Here is an 18,100-nt window from a genome sequence, read left to right on the forward strand (position 1 = left end):
ATAAAAAGGTAGCTTAACTGAGTACTTAATGTGACTTTCATCATGTAATACTTTGAGTATAGAAATGTACCCTTGAGTATGTAGTATAGAATATGAACTATGCTTTACATAGACTCCTTCATTTATTCCCATTTTATTGATGAGAAAGTAAAGGCATAAGTTTGAGGTCACACACCTTCACATAGCACCCGGACAGTTTTGACTTTGGTATCTGTGATCACCCTACCTAGTATATGGAGTCAACATCTCTACTGTTTACAGGTTCCCTACAAATACAGCTAAGTAATTAAGCCTCAAAACATTTATCTAAAAATGATTTAGAAGGAAGCATTTGTTTTCAAAAAGTGAGCATACTTAGCAACAAAAATTCTTGAGCAGCTGCATTCAATTAAAAAAATTATTAACCTTGAGGAAAAATCCACACAAAAAAACATATCCATATGTTATTGTTACCAGTTGTTGTGTTGCTTTTGTAGTGAAGTGTATCCATGAATGAAATTTACCATTGGGTGATAAAGTTACTTATTTCCACAACAGCTTATTATTCTCCTCTTTGGGGAGAATCAAGATAAGGGGGTAATAATATCACAGATTCCCTATAGGAACCACAGTTTGGTTACCATAGTAATTCCAAAGAAGAAAAGCAACAAAAGGATGAGATGGTTAATTCATATTCATACACTTGCTATAAAAATAAGCTTTAACAGATATAGTATTAAAGAGAGTAGTAAACAAGAATGGTGTTAAACACACACTTATGAAATTATTTCTCTGATTAAGTCTTAGATATTATCAGTGGCACTAACATCTATCACACAGATGTCACCTGTGGCTGTAGTTTGGAGAACTTTGTTCATATATCAAAATAACCTCACGAACTGAGTAAATCCGTAATCAAGCCACAAGAAGGTAAGCTTCTTTTTTTTTTTTTTTTTCCTTTTTTAATTCCAATCAACACTGCCTGTGCTTCATGGTAAATAAGATCACGAAGAGCTTTACAACATAAGTTTTTCAGGTTGCCTTATGAATTTGTAATACTGCCTTTTGGTCTTTAATTCATATTTCAATCCCACTTCGATAGCTCAGACTTGTTTTCATCTTTGACTTCTCTATTTCTTTGAATGGAATCCTCTGTTTTTCTAGTTAAGAATAATTCAAACTTATGTTAAATATTTGAATTCTACCATGAAAGGAAAAGTTGAAGGAAGATAATTTTCAGGAGGTCATAAAGAAATCTCCATTAATAATCTGACCTTTAGGGAGAAATTGTTCCCCTATTTATCTCTAATCCAACAGCTCAGTCTGAAACAATCATACAGACCCAGTGAACATTTAAATTAAAACAAATTTTAACCTGGGAAAAGTCTGGTCAGTTTTGTTATAAACAGATTTTGTAGTACATGCCCAACAGAATAAGGGAGTCAGTCATCACAAAAAATTAACATTTCAACATCCTTTTATTCCATAATAAATATCCTAAAACAGAAGTTTTAGGACAAGTAAGTTAAAGATGTCCAATTAACTTGCAGGACATGACACACACACATATATATATATTTTTTTTTTCACTCCTCTCCTGACACTCTCTTGAAATGACAGTAAAGGCATTACAAGATAAAACTCAATAAGGGCCAAAAATATAGAGCTAGAGGTGAACAAGCAGCACTTAACTTTGGAACATTCAGAGCCGGTAGAGGAGCAGTAAGTAATTTGAAATGTGAAGGAAACCGGAGATTCTGCCCACAGATGAATACAACAGAAAAAGCTAATTTATACTAGCAGAACCCTGGGCAAGTTGAAACCTAGAGACCCTAGGAAAAAAAGTAATAAGGCTTATGGCTTGAAATGGGGGATACTTTAAAGCCTATAAATGAAATCAATTAGCCACCCCCTTAGCACCCCCCCACACACACACAATCCTTTCCTCTGCCACCCCTCCCCGCCAGTCTTTTGCTCTGTCCATTTCTCAACATCTGTAGGAAAAGAGAAAACAGAATTCAGCATTCAATAAGGACATTTTTGAGGCAGGCATACAAAGTGAAAGAGAGTGATGAGGTATCATATTTAAAAGAGAGGAATTAAGTGAAATGCTGAGGACTAAGGGTTGAGCCATTTCTGCTAACATTCTGCCCTTATTCTTTTATCAGTAGTCCAGTGTAGGCAGGGTTCATTTTAGGAGACACTATGATGGTAAATTTCATGTGTCAACTTGACTGGACCACAGAATGCCCAGACTAAACATTATTTATGTGTGTATCTATGAGGGTCCTTTCAGATGAGATTAACACTTAAATCAGTAGACAGAGTAAAGCAGATGGCCCTCCTCAGTGTGGGTGGGTATCATCCAATCTGTTGGAAGTCTAAATAGGATAAAAATATTAATACAAAGGAAGGAAGAACCTACTCTCTGCCAGTTCGAACTGGAACACTGCTCTCCTCCTTCACTTGGACTAGGACTTACATTATCAGTTCCCATGATTCTCAGGTATTTGGGCTCAGGCTGGACTAACCAATGGCTTTCCTGTTGGCCTCCAGACTTCTCAGCCTCCATGACTGCATGAGCCAATTCCTTATACTAAATCAATCCCATCCCTCACCTCCCTCCGCCTCCCTCTCTGTCTCCCTCTCTCTCTCTGGAAATCCCTGAATGATCCAAACACTGAATAGTCCCTGTTATAAAGACTGTTAATCATGACTGAATCTATTTTCCCTTCTCACATGGATGTCTGACTATAAGCTACATTTCATATCTTCCCTTGTGGCTAGCAGCAACCATATGAGCACATTTTCACCAATGGAAATGATGGATCATGGAAAATTTAAAACATCTATCTGCAAATTCTTTGCCACTCCTCCAATCAAAAGATGAAATCTAGGTCCTCTACTTAAAGATGCCCTTCCAACCAAAAAAAAATGCAGCACAAGTGACCATGAGTGACTCTTAGGCTACATTAGAAAAAGCCATGCAGCTCCTGCCTGTTTCTCTTTGGAAGCTTCAGCTATCATGTAAGAACTCCCATCACCCTGCAGCCTCCATATAGAGAGAACATGCAGACACAACAACACAGAGAAAGATATGTGAACAGAAAGTCCCCATCATTCCAGCCCCAGCTGTATGAGTCTTCCCAGTCCAGGTACCAGATAAGTGGATAAAGAAGCCTTTCAGATGAGCCACCCTCTGCCCTCATCCAAACACAAGGGAGGAACACCCAGCTGCACACACCTACCCCCAGATGCAAAAGCCAAATTGAAGACAGTCTTCAATTGCTTGAAACCACTTTTGGAGTGGCTGTTAGAACTGGAACATGTATGGAACTTCTATGTCATTTGTTGCAATGTCTTTTTTTAGATTTTAGCTCTGTGCTCTTTTCATCACCAAAATATGGAAATGTCTGTGATCCAGCTTGAATGGGCAAAGAAGGATAATATCCTTTGACAGGATAGAAGAAAGCTTTGTGGTTGAACAAACATATGGAGCAGAACCACTGGACAATCTGGTCCATGATGAAACCTTCTCATGAGTGAGCTAGGAGCTGCTAATTTTTTTAAGCCATATATTTGGGATCATCGTTGTTACAGCAGCTTAGCCTTCACTTTAAATAAAACCCATAATGAGCCCTGAAGAAAAGACCTTCAGGTACTGATGGATATAAACTTTTGAGAAACCCATCTTCCAATAAAAAAGCCAGTTCATGACTTAAAAGAGTCTGACAGTGAAGCCCAAACATCTGAGTCAGGTACATAGAATGTCAATCAGCTTTTAATGTCTCACCCTCAATAATCGAAAACACTAAAGAGATAGCCAATGATCAATAGACATTAAAAGAAACCTGCCCACAGCAGAAGCTATGATCAACCAAATAAATCAATAAAAGAAGAAAATAGATTTAGAGGAAGCATAAATGGTACAGAGCATAAAAAGGAAACAATTAAATTATTATTAACATCCTCTAAATGAAAGCATGCTGCATCTGTGAAGAAGATTCAATTTTACAAAGTATAGCACAGGGACTTTTCTGGTGGTCTGGTGGTTAAGACTCTGCCTTCCAATGTAGGGGGTATGGGTTCAATCCTTGGTTGGGGAGCTAAGATCCCACATACCCCATTGCCAAACAGATCAAAATATAAATAGCAGAAGCAATATTGTAAAACATTCAATAAAGGCTTTAAAAATGGTCCATATAAAAGAAATCTTTTTAAAAAAATTTTAAAGTATAGAACTCAAAAAAAATTTTTTAAGTTTTCTTTGATATGGACCATTTTTAAAGCCTTTATTGAATTTTTTACAATATTCCTTCTGCTGTTTATATTTTGACACCTGTGGTGGATTCATGTTGATATATGGCAAAACCAATACAATATTGTAAAGTAATTAGCCTCCAATTAAAATAAATAAATTTAAATTAAAAAAATTTAATGAAAATACTACTCTTTAAAAAATAAAAATAAAAATATATATACATATAAAAAATAAAGTATAGAATTCATTGAAATAAAAAATATTCAAAGGAAGGTTTGAAAGATGAAACAGAATAAATATTTTACAAATTACAATAAAAATGCAAACAAAATAAAAAAACAGGGGAAAACTGAAGATCAATTAGAGAGGTAAAACACCTATCCAAGGTGTTTCAGAAGGAAGAGAGACAACACAAAGTAAATCTCAGAACTGCAGAGCATGAGCATACTGGTAAAATATTCTCCTAATGGCCAATAAAATAAAGGTGAAAGGACTCACTCCAAAGTACATGATTAAGAAATTTCAGAATTTTGTGGATAGAAAGAAGATTCAGAAAGAGGGAAAGAACAAACACATAACATACAGAAATGAGATCAGAATGACATAAACCTTCCTAGCAACAACACCGGAGAAGGCAACGGCACCCCACTGCTGTACTCTTGCCTGGAAAAGCCCATGGACGGAGGAGCCTGGTAGGCTGCAGTCCATGGGGTCGCTAAGAGTCGGACAAGACTGAGCAACTTCACTTTCACTTTTCACTTTCATGCACTGGAGAAGGAAATGGCAACCCACTCCGGTGTTCTTGCCTGGAGAATCCCAGGGACGGGGGAGCCTGGTGGGCTGCCGTCTATGGGGTCGCAGAGAGTTGGACACGACTGAAGCGACTTAGCAGCAGCAGCAGCAACACAGGGGGCTGGAATACAGTACAGCAAAACCTTCAAAATTCTGAGGGAAAAGTGCTTTTTAACCTTGAACTCTACACCCAAGCTATCAGTCACGTATATGACAAGCAGAGACCCTTTCAGACATGAAAAATTACTTCCAGTGTATCCTATTTTAGCAGTTCTAGAAAATAAAGCAACAAAAGCAGAGAAATACAAAACGAGGAAAACAAGGAGTTCAGGATGAGAAACTGCAGCAGTCCACACTGAATAGAGGACACAGGGCTGTGGAAATATCTCCCAAAGAAAAAATATAATAGAGTGTTCGGAACTGCGCTGAAATTTCAAAAACTAATAATGAGCATGTCAACTGGAGCATCAGGGGAAAGCAGCAGTAAACTCGAAGAAGACAAAGCAAAGAAAAGATGAGGTAATTTTTAATTTCTATATAAAACAAAAAGTTGAAAGGAGGCTGTAGTACACTGCTTGACTTAGCAGAGTATCTATCTATGTAGAAATAATAATACAGTCACTGTTCATTGATACAAGTATTCTGATATAACTGCTTTCATGGGAGGCAGTAAGTAAGGAAAGATGTAGGTAGATGAGAGAAAAAGTCTCAACTAACATAAGAGAAAATAAATTGCAAATATTCAACATATAAATTAAGGAACATCAATAATGAGTACATTACTTAGAAATCTGGAGGTAAGCAAAAAGTCAAAACTGGCTGCCTCTGAGGAAATTAAATGGAAGACAACATGCAACTGTAATATTTCAACATAAGTGAAGTGAAGTCGTTCAGTCATGTCCAACTCTTTGTGACCCCATGGACTGTAGCCTACCAGGCTCCTTCATCCATGGGATTTTCCAGGCAAGAGTACTAGAGTGGGTTGCCATTTCCTTCTCCAGAGGATCTTCCCAACCCAGGGATCGAACCTGGGTCTCCCGCATTGTGGGCAGATGCTTTACTGTCTGAGCCAAATTACAGAAATAAATTTCTTACTCTGTGTACCTATTTTCTTTTTTATGACAGTTGTGTTCAACACCTTTTCTAGAGATGATCAAAAATGGTACTGGAACCAAGTAACAAGAAAATAAGGATGATTAATTTTCATATTTACTGATTTATAAGGTTGACTTTGGTTTTCATCATTTCATATCCTTTCTTCAATATATATTTCAGGTTCTAGAATAACAAGGATCTTATGTTCTATTTCTTCGATCTCTTTACTCTTTACTTCTCAACTTGCGTAAATACACACACACACAGTGGCCCTCATTTTACAAGTACTTAATGTGCTAGGGATATTTTGTGCAACAGTTATTCATGTTCTAGGTACTGAGAAAGTATCAGTGAATAAAATCGATAGCATCTCTTTCCTCAGGGAGCCTCCATTTAGTACTATTTAGAAAAAATCAGAGTAGTTTAGTTCAAGTTATTTAGGTAATATAAACTTTTTCTGGCTTAGTGAGAGAATTATAAAATTAGTGCTTGTGGTCCCTAAGGAAAAATGATTAGACGTGAATCCCAGGCCATGTAAGTCTATGTTTTTTTGATATCACAGAAATAACACCACTGAGAATTTATTACACACATGGCTAAGACAAATTAATATCAATAGATGTAACCAAACGATTCCAAGTTAATCAAATTCTCAGAAGAAATATTTCACAAAATTCTAGCACATATTAAAAAAAATCAGGTTTCTCCTAAGAAAGTTGTACTGTCTCTAAGATTCCTAAACTTAAATATATGCAAATATATAAAACACCATTTTTCCTTAAAGTCCTTTCAACATTGAAAACATTATTATGCAATCTATAATTAAATATTAATCTAAGATCCTTTTTTCTTACCCAACATCATTTTCATAATCCTTTTTTCTTCCAAAAAGATTGATTAATTTTGACTTATTTACTTAGTTCCTAGAACACAGGTCATTTTTTTCACCCTTTTCATTCACTGGGAAGGAACTACTGAAACTAAACTTTCTAAGAGTCTCATATAGAAAGTTTTAGAGCTAAAAAGTCAGACAAATTACTTGTGATCATTTCCTAATAAAGTACATATAGCTGTCAGATTGATCTCACCTCTTTTTTGAGTCTAAAGGAAAAAACTATACAAAATTGTATAACATAAAAGCAAGAATAAATATTTCAAATATCAAAAAATATATAGCAATGATAAAAATAACAGCTAACATTTATGAGGTTATTGAAATATCAATAACCTCAGATATGCAGATGACACCACCCTTATGGTAGAAAGTGAAGAGGAACTCAAAAGCCTCTTGATGAAAGTGAAAGTGGAGAGTGAAAATCTTGGCTTAAAGCTCAACATTCAGAAAACGAAGATCATGGCATCCGGTCCCATCACTTCACGGGAAATAGATGGGGAAACAGTGGAAACAGTGTCAGACTTTATTTTCTGGGCTCCAAAATCACTGCAGATGGTGACTGCAGCCATGAAATTAAAAGACGCTTACTCCTTGGAAGGAAAGTTATGACCAACCTAGATAGCATATTCAAAAGCAGAGACATTACTTTGCCAACAAAGGTCCGTCTAGTCAAGGCTATGGTTTTTCCAGTGGTCATGTATGGATGTGAGAGTTGGACTGTGAAGAAGGCTGAGCGCCGAAGAATTGATGCTTTTGAACTGTGGTGTTGGAGAAGGCTCTTGAGAGTCCCTTGGACTGCAAGGAGATCCAACCAGTCCATTTTGAAGGAGATCAGCTCTGGGATTTCTTTGGAAGGAATGATGCTAAAGCTGAAACTCCAGTACTTTGGCCACCTCATGTGAAGAGTTGACTCATTGGAAAAGACTCTGATGCTGGGAGGGATTGGGGGCAGGAGGAGAAGGGGACAACAGAGGATGAGATGGCTGGATGGCATCACTGACTCGATGGACGTGAGTCTGAGTGAACTCCTGGAGTTGGTGATGGACAGGGAGGCCTGGCGTGCTGCGATTCATGGGGTCGCAAAGAGTCGGACACGACTGAGTGACTGAACTGAACTGAACTGAACATTTATGAGTAGCTACTATACACTAGGTTTTTCAATATATTTGTTTTACTGTAATTTTCAAAACAGTTCTCGGAAGTATGTACTGCCCTCATTTTGGTAGATAAATAGGGCTCAGAGAGATTAAAGAACTTTCTCCTCTCTAGACCCTTGGGACTTGAATGTGAATCTGCCTGTGTACAAAGTATACAAAGTACACTCTGCCTAGTATACTGAGTGATCTCTGAAGATGACTTAGGACCATTAGAACAACCTCTCACAAAGAAACAAATACATAATTTTTTTTCCTTTCATACCTCATTATTCATAACAAATAGTTTTCCAGTCTTTTTATAAATACTTGTAAAATGTAATTTGGAATAGTGAAAATGTTCTGGAACTAGATAGCAGCAATGTTTCCAACACACCGTGAATATACTAAATGTCACTGAATTGTACACTTTAAAACAGTTAAAATGGTAAAGTTTATGTTATGTGTATTTTCCCACCGTAATTTTTTTTTAAAGGCATTTGGCCCCAAGGAAGTACGTTAGAAACTTGCCCTTTACCTACACAGGATTACAGATTTCAAGGCTGCCTCTACATTTCTAACACTGTACATTTAATTTGACCTCGCTGATATGGACTTCCAAACATCTGGTTCTAGGAGAGACCTGCCTCCTGAATTCAGACCCAACTTCCTGATCAGCATATCCATGTGAATTTCCAACAGGCTTATAAATTGAACCTGTCCTATGCCAAGTTCCTCATATTCCCCCACGCAGGCTCCTTCCCATCAGCCCAGGTTAAATGATGGCAACTCCACTCTCCGAGCTGCTCAGAGCAAACCTTCAGGACACTGCCCTTGTATCTCTCTCCCTCCTCCTCCCTACATCAGTAAATCATGATGGTTTTACCTGAAAACACTGTTTCTCAACCTTCAGGACACTGCCCTTGTATCTCTCTCCCTCCTCCTCCCTACATCAGTAAATCATGATGGTTTTACCTGAAAACACTGTTTCTCAACCTGGGCACTGTTGGCAAGTGGGGGCGGGATAGTTCTTTGTTGTGGGGTCTGTCCTGTGCATTTTAGAATGTTTAGCAACATCCCCGGCTCCTACTTTGCTGTTGGTAGCACACCCCAGTTGTGACAACCAGTTGGGACCATCCTAAATGTCCCCTGCTGGGCAAAATTTTCCCTGATTGAAAACCAGACCTTATATACAGCCAAAACTCAACCCCTTCTTACCACCTTCACTGACATGACCTTGGTTCAAGCTATTATCATCAACTGACCTTATTTCTACAGTAGCTTCCTAACTAGTCTCCTTGTTTCCAGTTCCTCGACTGATCACCCAAGATAATCCTATTGAAGTATTATAAAAGAAAAAGAAAAAAAGATCATGTCACCACTCTCTAAAAACTCCCCATGCCTTTCTATCTCACCCAAGAGCAAAAGCCAAAATTGCATCCTGATCTATGAAGACATACCTGACTTGGGTGCCCTTTCCCCTCTGACCTGACCTCCCATCACTGCCCACCATGTTTGCTCTGCTCCAGAATGCTGGACTCTTCTCTGGTCCTCAAACAAGCCACACCCACATCTGTCTCAGGGCCTTTTGACCTTCTTGTTCTCTTCCTGTGGAATATTCATCCTGATTTTCCCATGCCTGGCTCCCTCACTTCCTTCAGGTCTTTACTCAAATTCCCTTCCTCAGTGGGGGAGCCCCTAGCCCCCCCCATTTCAAATGTCACTCTCTTGCCTATCACTTATGTGTGGACTCTAAAAATGGATATAAATGAACTTATTTACCAAACAGAAACATAGAAAACAAACTTATGGCTACCAAACTTATTTACCAAACAGAAACATAGAAAACAAACTTATGGCTACCAAAAGGGAAAGGTGGGAAGGAGGGATAAATTAAGAATTTGGGAGTAAGAGATACACACCACTATACAGATAAACAGTAAGAACCCTCTGTATAACACAGGGACTACTACTCAATATTTTGTAATACTTATATGGGAAAAGAATATGAAAAAGAATATACATATAACTGAATCACTTTGCTGAACAACTGAAACTTAACACAACATTGCAAATCAAATATATTCTAATAAAAAATAAATTTTAAAAACTACAAAAAAATAGTCATCTCTCATCTATCATTGCATATCCCTCCTCCTTTCCTTACCTTTCCTTCTAAGCCCTCATCACCAACCAATACACTCTCCGTTTAACTTCTGGACTGTGTTTATTAATCTGTTCATGAAGATCAAGGATTTGTCTCTTTTATTCTCAACTTTTTTCTAAGAACACCTGGCACATAGCGAGGTCTCATCAAGGATCAGAAGAATGAAGCAACCTCTCAGAACCAGTACTGAGGAATTTTTAAAGAGATCACTAGTATTCATAGCTTCAGAAACCATAATGTGCTCATCTCCAGGAAGCAAGCAGACAGCAATAGTATATGTTTACTTAAAACAACAAACAGCATCACTCCTTATCTGGTATTTTTGCTGACATGATCCTTCTTTCTTGGCTGACAGAAGCCAAACACTAAATATAGATCAATGGATCTCATCACAATGATGACAGGCATTCAATAGCCTTGTTGGATCAATGACCCCACAGCCTGTACCTCATCGACTCTCTCTTAGTAGAGAAAACATAGCAACATAATATATCACTCACTTATTATTCATCAATCCATTGTTTTTCCACAGCCAAGACACACTTAGAAATGCCTCTGATTTGGCTGAGGTTGACTAACACCTAATCTATGTATTCGGGAAAAACAATAGATAAAGCAAAGAGCTTAAATGACTGGCACTACAATCTAAATAGGGAGGATGGTTTCTAGGTTTCTAAAATAAGGTATATTTATCTGGGTCTCCATGGAAATCTGTTCAAATTCCAGATTATACTGGACCTGAGTTGTTGGGTTTGATAAAATACTCCAAAAATGCAGCTAATTTCAACTGCAATTGAGTTTTTAATTTAAATAAAATATAATAAATCACACATAAGTAGGTATAGATTCTAAGCGGGCTAACTTGCTTCAGTCATGTCTGACTCTTTGCAACCCTATGGACCGTAGCCTTCCAGACTCCTCTGTCCACAGAATTCTCCAGGCAAGAATATTGGAGTGGGTAGCCATGCCCTCCTCCAGGGGATCCTCCTGACCCAGGGATTGAATCAATGTCTCTGGCACCTCCTGCATTGGTAGGCAGGTTCTTTACCACTAGCAGCACCTGGGAAAGCCCTGAGGTTGTCTTTCAAGGTGATGACCCAGAATTGCTCTAGGGCATGTGACTTCTCAAACTGATTTATCTCTTACCTTTAAAAGAATAGTGCATTCATGTCAGTACTATTCATAATAACAAAAAGCTAAAAGTTAGTGAAATGGCCATGCAATAGAGGAAGAATAGATAAGCAAATGAAGCACTGATTAAATAAATTCATAAAACTGCAAAAGAAAACTATGCAACCAATAAAAGATGAAATTGACCCATGTGCACTAGTATGGAATATTCACCAAGTCATCATTACATGCTGAAAGCAACATGCAGAGTAAGATACCACCAAGTATGATTCTGATTGTATGAAGTACTGTTTGTCTGTATGTACATGTTGTTGCTGTTGTTTAATCACTAAATTGTGTCCGACTCTTTTGCAACGCTATGGTCTGTAGCCTGCCAGGCTCCTTGACCATGGAATTTCCCAGGCTCTAAGAATACTGGAGTGGGTTGCCATTTCCTTCTCAAGGGATCTTCCTGACCCAGGATTGAACCAGCATCTCCTGCATTGGCAGGAGAATTCTTTACCACTGAGCCAGCAGAAAAGCTTATATGTACACATAGGTATGCACAAATCAGAAATTTCCAGATCCACATTCTCTACCATTTCACACTCAGCTTCCCATCCAAAAGGTAGAACCATAACTAGTAATAATAATAAAACATATGTGTGTGTAATTTGGGATTTATATACACAACTATGCATAGAGAGGTACTTCCTTACATGTGCAAGGGATATTTCTGAAGGATATATAAGAAATTGGAATACACAGCCTAGACTTTGGCTTTTAATTTTATATTTCTGAGATCTTTTTTACTTTTAAAATAACTGATCGCATACAAGGAATAAATTAATAATTTATAAATGAAACCATACAGGAAAACATACATTATTACCTTTTTGATGGCACATAAATGAGAGAAAGAAGTAATGAATACCAGGGAAAATGAGAGTGATGACATGGATATTCATTTTGAACAGTGCAAAGCATCTGATGGGAAGGATTCTGACTTCTAAAACTTAAGTGTGATAGTTACCACAGTGTCCCTCACGGTAGAGTGGGTCTGTGCCACTTTGTTCCATTGACCTACTTTTAGAAGAGCAGACCTATTTTTAAAATTTGCTTCAAAATAAACCCATTTTCTTAATACATCCCATTCATGTTTCAGATTTTCTACTTTCCATCTTAATTGCACTTTTTTGAGAACTTTAGACCAGAGTACAGCCATATAAATGTGCTTATCTGGATTTGATCAAATGTGTAGTCTTTTCTGACTAAAATAAAATAACCCCTTTGCAAAAATGCAATCTTGACTTTTACAACTATTTCCAAAGCTTTCTAAAACTACTGTGAGGTAAAAAATGAAAATCACTAATGTGGTATTAGAGTCCACAATTAAATTAATTTATAAGGGCTTTAATGCAATTAAATTTCCTCCAGACTGTATCTCTAATGGTGCTGGGGTTTTACTTAATTTACTTTAAAGCATAATTCACTTTCGTTTTTGCAAAGCCATTTAAATATTACAAATATCACTTTTATACATATTTCCATGGTGACATAATATGTTTGCAGTCTATTTAATTTACAGATGATGAGCCTAAAATGAAAATTCTCCAAGGACCATAGATCTTTTATGACATCACAGTTTCCAATTCTAAGATATTAGGTGTATAAGTTATCTGTATTTGCTAGAATGGACTCTTGAAACAGTAATAGTATTTTAAATGATCTGATTGTGAAACTTGGAGAAAAATAAAATCTACAACAAAGAAAAAACATCAGTGATACAAAGAGCCAAGATGTTTGGGTTTATGATTTACGTTGATAAAGTATTAGCCTTTAAAATTAAACAGTGCTCTTCCACAGTCACATTAAGGAAATATTTAGAAAAGAAAATAATTTATATGCAAGTCTCCAAACCTCAACTTATTCATATACTCATGTACAAGGTAGCTAAGGATCTCCAGACACACTAAGGCCACTGTATAATCACAACTAATGGGCAAAGCTGTTGGGATAATTTTCCATGCTTCAAAACTTAGATATTCAGAATGTATGCTAGAAAATGTACAATAAATACCTAGCTAGTTTATACCATAAAAGAAAGAGACATAAATTAATATTTCAAATCATTTTGAGAATATCAACTAAATTCAGATGTCATTTTCACTACGAATGTGTTGCACAGTGGTGATATATTGACAAAGGAGAAGCAGACGTAACTATGGAGATCATAACTTTAATTGACAACAACATGAAAATTCAGAAGGATAACAAGCATCACGGTTGGAAGTGACAATACAGGAATAAGAATCAAATGTATTATAAAGAAGAACCTATTTTTTCTCCTCTCTGGAGATTTCCCACTCCTCCATGAGTAAAAAGGACAAGAATGGAAAGAATATTCTTCTCGTTAATGAAAATGGGACAAAGGAACATCCAGGACATGCCTACCTGGTTTCCAGATGAACTGACTATCCTTTTTGCCTTCCAAATGAGCTGCATGGGACAGCAAGAGAGAAAGTAACAGAAATAGCTTCCTCATGCTCCTCCATACCCAGCCAGTGACAGCCAGATTACACTTCGGAAACATTCTTCAGAATTCAGCCTCTTGACTTTCCTATTCCTAAAAGAAAAAAAAAGAACATCATGTAAGTTTCTTCTGTAAAGAAAGTACACAAACTCACTTCAACCGTTAGAACTTTTAGCAAAATGGCATTATAAATGTTCAAGATCATAAAGAGAGTATATGGAATATTGTTATTAATATTTTAAGGTCAGATGTGAATTATTCCATGTTTTCAATCCTTACCCATGGGAGGCGGGTTCTTTACCACTAGTGCCACCTGGGAAGCCCTTACCCACGGAAGGTGCTATCAATTCCAAGGACTCTGTGTGTGAGCACACTGTCCAGAGCCCCCTTACAGTTTATCTTTGTTTTTAAGAGCAGGGTTGGCAGATACCTAGTATACTCCCTCCTTCTATTCAGTCAAACTCCTTGAGGATCCCATGATTTGGGGAGAAAGATCAGCATATACAGCAAAGTTCAAAATAGGACAATGAATGCTCTAACAGTGGTATTAAGAAAGTGAGAGGGAACGATTTAGAAGAAGGCAATTAGTTCCTCTGTGATGAGAAAACAAAAACAACAAAAAAAAAGGGAACTCTCACACAAGGTAACATTTGAGATAAGCCAGAGGAAAAGGGCTTGAATGTGTCAGGAAGGCATTTCAGGCTGGCTGAGAGAACTAGGTGCTGAGACGCATTTTGTATTTGGGACCAGGGAGTGGGCCAGTGGCTACAATGAAGGACACAAAGGGGAGGGTGGAATGGACAGACATGAGATTTAGCATGTAGGTTGGGAGCAAATTATAAAGAGCCTTGAATGTCATGTGCGGGTTTTGGGGTCCATTCTGTAAATATCAGTAAGAATCACAAGAGAGCAAATGAATTGTACATAACTGACATCAGTGAACAAAATGGATCACAAAGAAATTGAGGCCAGTTAAGAAACTAGATAAATATTCCAGACAAGTACTGGTAAATGACAGGATCAGAAGAAATTTCAAAATTTAGTTTACAGGCTAGATGTGATGGATTTGGTTACCAATTGGATGGGATGTATGAGAGAGATAAGATAGAAAGACAGATTCTGGAGCTGATGGGACCCCTCGACCAAAAAGGAGAAACAGGAAGAGGAGCAGATTTTCAAAAGAAGATTAAGACAATTTCCTTAAGAGAATATCAAATCTGATGTGCCTGCAGGACAAAATCCTGCAGGTAGTTTCCCAAAAGACATAGGAAGATTCTACATCGAGTTAAAGAGATCTAGGATGAACATGAAAGTTACTCGTTTAGTTGTGTCTGACTCTCTGTGATCCCATGATTGCCAGGCTCCTCTGTCCATTGGATTTCTCAGGCAAGAATACTGGAGTGGGTTGCTATTTCCATCTCCAGAGGATCTTCCTGACCTGCCTCAATACATAATGTTAGAAAAATATATTGATAGGTAAAAGGCGAAAAAAGGATACGTTAGAAAAATGTTACATATGTTAGAAAAATACACTGATAGATAAAAGGTGATAAAAGGATAAAACAGAAAGAGTGTCAAGGATAGAAGTTATTGCCCATAAACATTTACCAAAGAATTGCGGAAAGTGGGGAGCAAGTCTGACTGTGAATTTCCTAGTTAAAAAAAAAAAGACAAAAAGAAGTGGCTACTACAGCCCTCATATACAGAGGAGTAAAGTATATGTTCTTTTCATATTGTTTTAGGAGAAGCCATCACCCTGCTCCCAAGCAGTGGTGGAATCAACCCCGAGAGTTCTCATCAACACAGATGCCGTGCTGAGTCATGCACTCAACGCATCCCTTCATCAATAAAACAGACAACAGCAATCTGTAGTCAGTGGGGTCTCGGGCTCTTGTAGAACACTCCAAGGGTACAGTGACAAAGTACAAGTCAGTGAAAATGATGCTGCAAGGAGTCAAGCAACGAAGTTCAAGTACACAGCTCTCTGATGACTTGACTTGGTCCAGGGATGAAGAGAATACTTGGATAAGCAACCAAAAGCTTCTCTTCTGTTTCTGCATTGCATACCAATATCGAAAGAGTGGAGTGCTGCCACTAAAACGCAACAGAGCTCCCCTGCTTGACTGTTCCCAGGAGTGGCCTATTAGACTACCCCATGGAACCTGTGAGGCACTACTGGACACACTTCATAAACCTCTGGATGAGACACATGCTGTACCCTTACATGAGACACTTTTGTGCACATATACATACATATACTTTAGATGACAGGCATTTCAGGTTGCTAATGGCAAAACCACGTGCTTAAGCAATGCAACAAGGAGAGGGTTGCAAATTTTATTATGATATTTTAAAGTCTGCACACATACACACGCATGCAAGTAGTCAATTCATTCTTCATAATATAGATTTGCTACAAAAACTTTGGTGTGCACATTTTTTAGAAGGTACCATTGCCATCAATTCCATGAAGGCAGCTGAAAAATACCTAAATACTGCCCCCATAATACAACATGGGTAGACCTAGAGCAGACAGAGAAAGACAAGTATCATATGATGTCTCTTATATTGGAATCTAAACAAGAATAATACAAATGAACTTATATACAAAACAGAAGTAGAATCACAGAGAGGGAAAACAAACTTGATTATTAAAAAGGAAAAGGGGGAGGTATAAATTAGGAGTTTGGGATTAAAATATACAGACTGCTATACAGAAAAGAGGTAACTAACAAGGACCTACTGTATAACATGGGGGCTATAATCAATATCTCTTAATAATCTATAGTGAAAAAGAATCTAAAAAAGAATGCATATATAATGTTGAACTGAATCACTTTGCTATACACCTGAAAATAATACAAAATTGTAAATTAACTATATTTCAATGAAAAAAAATTTTAAAGACAAGATAACTTCCTAGTGAATCCTACAAATCAAATTAGCTTAAAAATAAATACCCCTGGGAAAGCAAATAAATTGGCTTTCTGTATAATGATGGGTTTAAGTCAGTGTAATGTTAGAGAACTTTTGATAAAAAGGATGATTCGTGTTTTAGGGCAGTTGATCTCATGCTATTATTATTACTATTAATACACTAATTAACCAGCAGGACCAGCTCTCTACTGAGACCACTTCTTTTGTGATAGGAAATCACCAAGGTATAGGTGATGACTTTGTTCATTCTCATTGTGGGAGACAGACTTTCAGCATATCTAAGAGCATATTCATGTCATTACAAGGTAAGCCAAAGAGATGGAGGGCTGAAAGCATGTTTGTTCAACTCTAAATGGCCATAAGTGAGAAGCCAAAAAAAGATTTAAAAGGATTTGGAGTTCCAGTGAGACTGCATGTAAGCGTAAGCTGGATTGATTAGCCAATAATTTATGTATAAATAAATGTATATATAAATATCTTGAATTTTGCATCAATCTTTGTTTTTTTTATTGCAAGACCTGAACAGAGTTGCTGTGAGACTACAAGAAGTAGGCTTCCTCACTGGCACAGAGCTCTGTACTAACTCTGCAAAGGGACCCACTGGCTTTAAGGGTCCTTTTGTGTTCACCTAAGCCAGTGGAAGATCGCTGAAGAAAGTGGCTTACAGACTCCTGTCCTCACCATTATCTCCTGGCTATCACTGATTAATAAGGATAATGACAGTAAAGACATAGAGAACAGACTCGTGGTTGTCAAGCGGAGGGAGCCTGGGACTTTGGGACTAGCAGGTGCAAAGGATGGGTGATGGATAAACAACAAGGTCCTACTGTATAGCATAGGAAACTATATTCAATATCCTGCGATAAACCATATAACGAACTATATATATATATATATATATAGTCTATGTGTGTATCTGATTCACTTTGTTGTACAGCATAAATTAACACAATATTGTAAATCAACTATACTTCAATAAAATTAATTTTTTAAAAAAGGATATGACAGTAGCAACCTACAACTAATCTTGATTAAAAAAAAAAAAATGAAATGGAGATCTTAGAGAATGCACCAAAGCATCTCCGTTCAGGAGGCCACAGCAATTTTACTCCTAAAAACACCCACACATTTTTAGCATCTGTATTAGCTAAAACCCTATACCTCGTTACCTCTCTTTTCCCAAGAAACGTGAGAACAG

The 18,100-nt window shown here is 37.3% G+C and overlaps 1 protein-coding gene across 3 annotated transcripts in view; it reads right to left on the bottom strand.

Annotated features, from left to right (window-relative positions):
* THSD7B (thrombospondin type 1 domain containing 7B) overlaps nucleotides 1-18,100 on the bottom strand; it is a 1,246,259-nt gene that overhangs the window by 901,771 nt on the left and 326,388 nt on the right. For all 3 annotated transcript variants that reach the window (XM_044935904.2, XM_025276961.3, XM_045164228.1), the window contains exon 2: nucleotides 13,887-14,058. In XM_044935904.2, coding sequence (XP_044791839.2) covers nucleotides 13,887-14,025 — 139 coding nt within the window. In that variant the 5' untranslated portion in view covers nucleotides 14,026-14,058. The remainder of the gene's footprint in view (nucleotides 1-13,886; nucleotides 14,059-18,100) is intronic.

This window comes from Bubalus bubalis, chromosome 2, assembly GCF_019923935.1.
Source record: "Bubalus bubalis isolate 160015118507 breed Murrah chromosome 2, NDDB_SH_1, whole genome shotgun sequence".
Classification (NCBI taxonomy): Eukaryota; Metazoa; Chordata; class Mammalia; order Artiodactyla; family Bovidae; genus Bubalus; species Bubalus bubalis.